Source organism: Pteropus alecto, unplaced genomic scaffold (assembly GCF_000325575.1).
Source record: "Pteropus alecto unplaced genomic scaffold, ASM32557v1 scaffold11, whole genome shotgun sequence".
NCBI lineage: Eukaryota > Metazoa > Chordata > Mammalia > Chiroptera > Pteropodidae > Pteropus > Pteropus alecto.
Genome location: NW_006431956.1, coordinates 12672531 through 12680196, shown reverse-complemented (window position 1 = coordinate 12680196; position 7666 = coordinate 12672531). Strand labels below are relative to the sequence as shown.

General features: G+C 43.5%; 1 protein-coding gene across 4 annotated transcripts in view; it reads left to right on the top strand.

The window, feature by feature from the left end:
* The window catches only part of PIP4K2A (phosphatidylinositol-5-phosphate 4-kinase type 2 alpha), a 171013-nt gene that overhangs the window by 118299 nt on the left and 45048 nt on the right, over window positions 1-7666 (top strand). For all 4 annotated transcript variants that reach the window (XM_025043459.1, XM_006907004.3, XM_006907005.3 and 1 more), the window contains one exon: window positions 2529-2567. In XM_025043459.1, the coding sequence (XP_024899227.1) occupies window positions 2529-2567 (39 nt within the window). The remainder of the gene's footprint in view (window positions 1-2528; window positions 2568-7666) is intronic.

Sequence of the window (7666 nt, the reverse complement as noted above, 5' to 3'; positions counted from 1 at the left end):
TAAGAAATGCTCATCTAAGGGAAGAAAAATGGTCCGTGCTTATCTCCTACCCTCTGGAGTACAGATAAAGCAGATAAGATTTCCAAATACAGCCTAGCTCTGTCCTGCCTCCCAACCAGAACTGGAGTCGCCCCTGGTGGAGATCGCAGCCGCCCTGCAGGGCTCTTTGGCACCGGGGTCTCACAGGGTCTCCGCCATGCTGCTTGGTGTGCCCTGTGGAGTGTCGCAGGCCTGTTCCCCATTCTAACTTCCATGGGGGAAGCCAGAGTGACCTCTGAAGCCACGTGTCCCAGCTTTATCACTCATAACCTGTGTCAGATCATTGAATCGTCATAAGCCTCAGCTTCTTCATTCGTAAAATGGGGATAATTTTACTTGCCTTTGCTGGGTTACAGTGAGGATTAAGTGAGGTACGTACATGTCGTGTCCAGCATAGCGCATGGCAGAGGGGAACTGGTCAGTGGATTTTGGTTGTCTCATCCATTCTACTAGTGATGTAAGTTATACTTATAGACCGGATATTATAGTTTTAATTTGCCTTGGATTTTACCATTTCATCTCCCTTTTTAGCTTGTAGAATAAATAAGTTCTGTGCTTGCCAGTACTTTCCGTTGTGATGGAACCTGAACATCTGGCATCCATTCATGGCTCCAACTCTTGGCCTTAACTTACTAACCTTACTTTTCTATTTTTTGCTTTAATTTTTTTTTATTCTGAATTAATTTAAACTTGGATGAGTTTTTTCCAGGCTAATGATCTGCATATATACATAGAGATGAAGCTTCACTGAGAATCCAAAACGGGGTAAATTATATTGTGGGAAGGATAAAAAGCACAGACCACAAAACTGGTTAAAGATACAAAGAAGAATAAATCGTTTCTTCCTCTGCCCAGTAGCACAGGCAATGCCCAAGTGCTACAGATGTTCCCAGTTTTTTATTTTCATTTGGAACATTCTTTGTTAGAAGTCATGGCACAAAAGAAGGTATTTGTGGCCCGTATTCAAGAATCCCTAAAGGGAAACAGACCATTGCAAGTGATGGCTGCCGGGCTCGGCCATGTGGAAAGCCATGTGTTAAGCTGTGGTTACCGTCATGAACAATTCGTGTCGTCCATCTTCATCTGGTGGGTCGGCTTTGTGCTCCTCTGACATGTCCCCAAGAAACTTGGGGTGTTTTCCCTAGGAGGCTGGCAACAGGGCCTCTTGGATCCACCAGACCTGGGAATGCTGAGACTCCGGCCTGGTCTTGGGTCCCTTCCCCAGGACAAGGAGTCCCCTCAGACCCCGTCTCCTCGTATGTGAATGACAGGACGCACACTTCCTACTCATTGCCTGAGCTGCTTGAATAAACATGGTCGTAGAGTAAAAATTTTTATTTCTTTAGAAATGGACAATCTAGAACCCACTTTAACTTATCCCAAGTTACACAGAAGTTCTTTTAATGATTAACAAATGAAAGTATGCCAGGGCGATAAATGTCTGCTTAAGAGGCGGTCAGGTAAATGAATCCCTCTGAGGACCTCATCGTAGTCTGAGTGTCCAGTGCTGGAGGGGAAGGGAGAGCAGCAAACTGGCGTGTCACCGTTCTCCAGGCGTTTATCCAGCGAGTGCCAGGCAATGCTTCATGAAACCGCAATGGTCACTGAGGAGCACAAAGAATAAATAGTCCTTGTTGTATTGCCATAGTTAGGAATTCATTGGCCGTTTGCTTCTTGACTTTTTTTTCCCCCTGCTTTAAAATCTTCCACAAACACAGGAAAATGTCTCTGCTTGAACTCTGCCCCAAGGCCCCCCTGTCAGCATCGGAGAGGGAACTCGGGTCATCGTGGACAGTCCCAGAGCCCTGAAGCATAGTTTTGAAAACCAGTGCAGTAGAGGAGAAATTGCCGAGAGGCAGAACTGTATTTTCTTCCACTTTACATCTCTGTGCTCCGCTTAGGGCCTGGCCCAGAAGGGGTGCAAGTGAGTGTGTGTGTTTGAAGGGATCTCAAAGCAAAGGGGGAAGAGAGTAACCACAGAGGTTGCACTCATAGCGAGTGAGCAGAAACTCTAAAACGGGGGGTAAGGCAGTCAGAGGGTGAGGACGTGCCCACACCTGGAGGACATAATGTCGGACAAAAGGCACTTGGTGCCGCAGTGGCCACTGCTTCACCTGGGAAGATCGTAACACCAGCCACTTCTGGCAGTTGATGCAAGAAGGAGAGCATGGTTTCGATCCAGCGTTTAGTGACGGTCGAGCTTTCTCATTTCCAGCAGGAGGACAAGTACCAGGGAAATGACAGCACAGGGGACGTGAGAAGGAAGGGGTTGGGGCAGCGTGGACAGGAAGACCTGCAGAGGGAGCAGCACGCCAGGTAGAGAGCAGTGACCAATGACCAGGGAAGGGACAGAGCTCCCTCAGGACGAGGCCCCGAAGCAGAGCTGGTGCTCATTTATTGCTATGCTCTGCCCTGGAATATTTGCATATTTTAAACATGAAACCCAGTGCCTCTCAAATGCAAGTTGTAATGATTTCTTTGTGTTTCAGGGCTCTACAGTGGCTAGAGAAGCTAGTGACAAAGAAAAGGTAAGTACCTCGACCTATTCCTCTCCTGCGGGCACGCTCGAACGGTGTCATTCTCTCTTTCTGACTGCCGCCACTGTGATTCCTTTCGTGTCCCCTTCTCTGCTCCAGAGAGAAGCACATTTTTGCACTAGAGTGTTCCACTTCACTTCTCTTCCTTAGATCAGTTGTCCCATACCTCTTGGTTGAATAACGAAGTAGCTTTAAGTGTAGTTGGAAGAAACATTTCACATGCAACATGGTCTTGTAAGTGCAGCCACCTGTGCAGTGACTTATGATCGAGACTGGCAGGTCCATGCAGCTCAGCACCAGGGTCCTAAACCCTATGCTTTAACCCTGAACGAGCATCTCTGCCTCTCTGAACCCCAGTTTTCTTGCCTATAAAATGTGGGCTGGCATGAGCTTGGTTTGGACAGTGGGTAGGTGTTGATCCCCCTTCCTGAGAGAGGGAGCAGAGTGGGAGGCGTCGTTTGAGATATCAGGGGCACATCAGAACAGAGATGTCCAATGGGCATGAGAGGCTGCAGGAAGGGTTTCAGCTGGGAAAAGGAGGGCTTGGCAAACCTCAGGGGAAGGATAAGCAGCAAAGACAGGGAAGCAGACGAGGTCACCTAGGACGAGTGTATGGGGTAGAAGCAGCAGCATGACTCTAGCCAGCCCAGAAGAACATCATTTAGGGACGATGGGTAGAGGAAGAGAGTCTTGCAAAAGATCAGCCAAACAGATAGGAGGTGAGTGAGCCAGGAGAGTCTGGATCGCTTGTCCCAATGTTTACTGAGCATCTGTTATGAGCAGGCATTTTGCCGAGACTTATAAGAAGTGCTTCAGTGAATCAGCATGACTCTAGCCAGCCCAGAAGAACATCATTTAAGGACGATGGGTAGAGGAAGGTGCTTCAGTGAATAATGTCCCCACTCTCGTGAAACTTGCACTCTTGAGTGTCCCAGAAACCAGAAGAGAATATGCCCAGAACCGGATGCTTCTGCAAGGTCAAGTAGGATCAGGACTGAGTATTATCCATTGGACTTATCAACAGGGAGCTCACTGGTGACCTTGTCGTGATAATGGGTGGGTGGAGCAGAAGCCAGACAGCAGTGGATTAAGAAGCGAGGAAGAGAAAATGAAACAGTGGATCCTTCCTTGAGCATTCCTATGTTTACCTTGCACTACTGAATATATTTTTACACTTCCAACTTCCACATAAATCACCCTGAAGGCACCAGCATTAGCCAAAGAAGCAGAAACAGTGGACTGTCAGCTTCCATGTTGCTATGACTAAACATTTTTCCCAGGTGCAAGAGAACTCAAGTAGGTATTTAAGTTTTAGTCCGTGAGAAACTCAGAGGTTTAGTAGTCTTGGAATTTTCTCCTAGGAGAAAATATCTGGATGTTTAAAGAGCCACTCACACTTTCCAGCATCCTAACGAGAAGCTAGCCCCCAAGGAAGAGCCGTGGGTGTGATGACATCCACCACTCCATGGTGGTCGCTCTGTTTTTACTTCATTCCCAAGTCCCTTAACAGCACTGCTAGTGGCCTTTTTTCCCCTCCATTCATTGTGATGTCTTCAGGATCCAGCACCAAGAGCTTGGTCTTCTCTGACAATAACCAGTGCCAAGAAAGACAGTTACAGCTAATGGAGTGGCTGCTGCCGACGTCTTAAGTCGTAAAAGAAGGACATGTATAAAAGCCACAAATATTTGATGTCCTCATAGCTGTAGTATTTTGTCGGAAGCAGAACATTCAGTTACCTATATTTCTCTCCACTGCCCACCTATGGGTCCCCCACACTGCAGAAACCCTTGGCATTCACCACAGTTCCACTGCCCACCTCACCAAAAGAGTTTAGCCTTTGACAGGTGTAGCTTTCTGCGAAAAGACAAGAGAATACAGAATTTCTTTAACAGAAAGCCACTTTTCTGAGGATTCTGCTAGGATGCTTTCATCTTATTTGGATCACGTGCTAATTATTCTTTAAAACATCTTTGGAGGTGGTCTTGAACAGTCAGAAGAGATCAGAATCCGGTTTCCCTAGCTCACACATGTCAGATTTGAGACCTGGGAGATTAAGCTCCCATGCTATGTCACACAATCAGTGGCGCAGAGAAACTTTATCTTAATCTGGAGTTTATTTTTTTTTTAATGTTAGTCTCAATGTGTTGGGAATTATAAACGTAAATAATAACTGACATCTGTTGAGCGCACACCCTATGCCAGACACGGTTTTAAATTTTACATGAATTTATTATCCTCGCTACCGCCATACGAGGTGGTACTATCATTATTTCCTTTGAGTAAGTGAAGTTACTTAACAGAGAGGTTCAGGAACTTGTCCAAGGTCCCATAATTATGACATGGAGGGTCCAGCGTTCCAGCCCAAAGCTCACCTTTCTAACCACTATGCTAAATGTGTTATTTGTTAAATGCCTGGAGCATCTCTCTCTCTTTTTTAAAAAGGGCATATTATCAAAAATACATATTAATCCGTGAATCATGAAAATGAACAAAAAAATTCAGCGCATTGATGACAACATTGTTTTGGAGTTAAATATGATACTAAAACAGTTCATGCTGAGTCGACGTAAAAATGAAAAAGTAGTGAAATAGTGAATCATGAAAATGAACAAAAAAATTCAGCGCATCGATGAAAACATTGTTTTGGAGTTAAATGTGATACTAAAACAGTTCATGCTGAGTCTTGACGTAAAAATGAAAAAGTAGTGAAATAAATCGGTTGCTTTTCTACGAAGTTGGCAAAAAAAAAAAAAAAACCAATTCGTATTTCCTCCATTTCAGAAGTTGAGGCATTTGTAAATTCAGCCCATGTCACTCTATCTTACACAGTGTACACATTAAAATCGTCTACACAGTTGCCCTGAGGAAGAATTCAATGCTCTCGACTTTCGGGTCTTGGTGTTAAGACCAAGAGACTCTCCAGAAGGAGAATCTCCAAAAGGCCAATCACCTATCTTTCTAGATTATAAGCACTCACTGGGAAGGGGCGGGAGAAAATCGCTTGACGACATGGGATGTAAAAGTGACTCAAATCGGTAACTGATGAGGGCAGAGTGTGCCTGCAGTAGGACGTGATGCCTCTCAGTTACGCCAGTTTGTTTATAATCGAGCCACAATGAGGTAACATGTACTGAACTATAATACACAAAAATAAATAAAATGTATTAATGGAGCGGAAGTCGTTAAAACATTGGGTTTTTAAGTTCTAAAAAATTTCCTTGCTTTTTTTTCTGCCAATTTTGATGTTTTCTCTCCACAATCAGTTAATATTTTTGACTGTTCCAAAAAGCAGGCTATTCTTTGTCTTCACAAATAAAACTCTAAATGTTATCAAAACAATCACTGTTTCCTCTGGTTAGAAATATTTGGAGAAGGCTGAAATTATTTGTTTTCTACGTGTTAGCCTTTTATAAATGAAACCGAATGATTTGCAAGAATATTATTTCCATCGCGCTTATCATGTAACCATATTCTCTACAAAATGATTGTCTTGTTGCAAAGAACAATTTTCAGAGAATCTCCGTCGACGTGGCTTAATTAGTCATCTGAATTCTTATTTTTTCTTTCATTGGAGTCATTGTAACTATTTTAATTTCCCATACTTTTAACTTGTTGATGACAAGTTTTACAACCGTCTTTTCAAATATTTAGTGATCTAGGTGCAGACAAGTCCTATCCCTTCGATTTCAGCTTGACACGTAATTAGTGTGATTTGCATTAGCATAATAATGAAGATGGAACTAAAGGAAATAAAGAAGTTATATTCCAACAATAATGGGATCACTTTCATGGCAACAAGTATCAGAACATGCGCGTACAGATGTCTTGAATTTTAAAAAAAGAGCAGAACAGTGCTTTTATTATTTTTTTTAAACCGTTGTCAAATTCTGACAGCTGCTATGACTTGTTTTATTCCTTAATTCTTTCCTTTTTAATGGAAGGCCATCTTCCATTCATGGCTTCAGCAGTTTAGCCTCCTCTAAATGAGACAGAGAAATGCGAATCTCCCTGGTGGTCCATCTTTTCACAGCTGCACTGCAATTCCAGTGTGACATCAAATTAGTAATTATAGCTGAGCGGACTGCTTTTTACAAATGACAGTCTTAGCATGCTGCCAGCAAGCAAGCCTGCTCAGCAGGGAATCCGGGGAAGTAAAAGAAAACATAACTGGACTCACTTGATTTCTGGGGGATTTGACCTGACTCTTTAAAAAGCCCGTGTTCTTGAGAGAGAGAGTCCTGGGGATTTACACAAATATGCATTTTGTTCATCATTTTGCACCGTTCTTCTCAAAACTCATGTCTGATTTTATTAGGTAAAGTAAAGCCTGCGTAATGGAGTCATAGGGTCACAATAAGAAGATTCCTTTTAACATATAACCTTCTCCCTGGAACCCATTTGAAAGAAAACAGCTGCCCTCCAATTGGCATTTGTATAACTATATTGGCAATAATCATTGTTGACACTTTGATAATGGGCTGCAACGAGCCGCCTTGTCGATTCTTAGGCATCATGGATTGCACTAGCAATTAAGTGGCTATCACCATCTCTGACATTTTACCTATTACCGACTGAGGTTCAGGAGAATTAATCATTAATACACACATCGGAAAATGCTTTCCTAAATCAGTTTTTAGCAATTCCTTTGTGATCTTTAGATTGTAACGCGTTATAATTAATTACCACCTCTGTCCAGTCCTTCGGGCCGCAGTGAAAAGCGACGTAACAAAAATGGCAGGTGAGGAGCACAGGGTACAAAAGCACAGCAGTGTGTCCCTCTGGGAATCTTTCTTTGACTTATCAGTTAAAAAGTGCTTCCTTTCCCGCTGTCAGTGGATGATCGGTTAAAGGGAGAGATTGTCGAGGTTTTTTAAGCCCCCTAAACTCAGCTGATGCTTTAACCGTCTATAAAATTCCTTTTCTCTCAAAACGGAAGTGAATCATTTTCGCTTGCCAGCCACTGTAAGGGACGCTGATCCCAACACCCAAAAAGTGCTTGGGAGTGTCTTCCATCAGAGCAGATGCAAGGCCTGCTTCTCAGACCTTAAACTGAAGGCAGCACCAGGAACATCTGCTCCGTGGCGGAGAA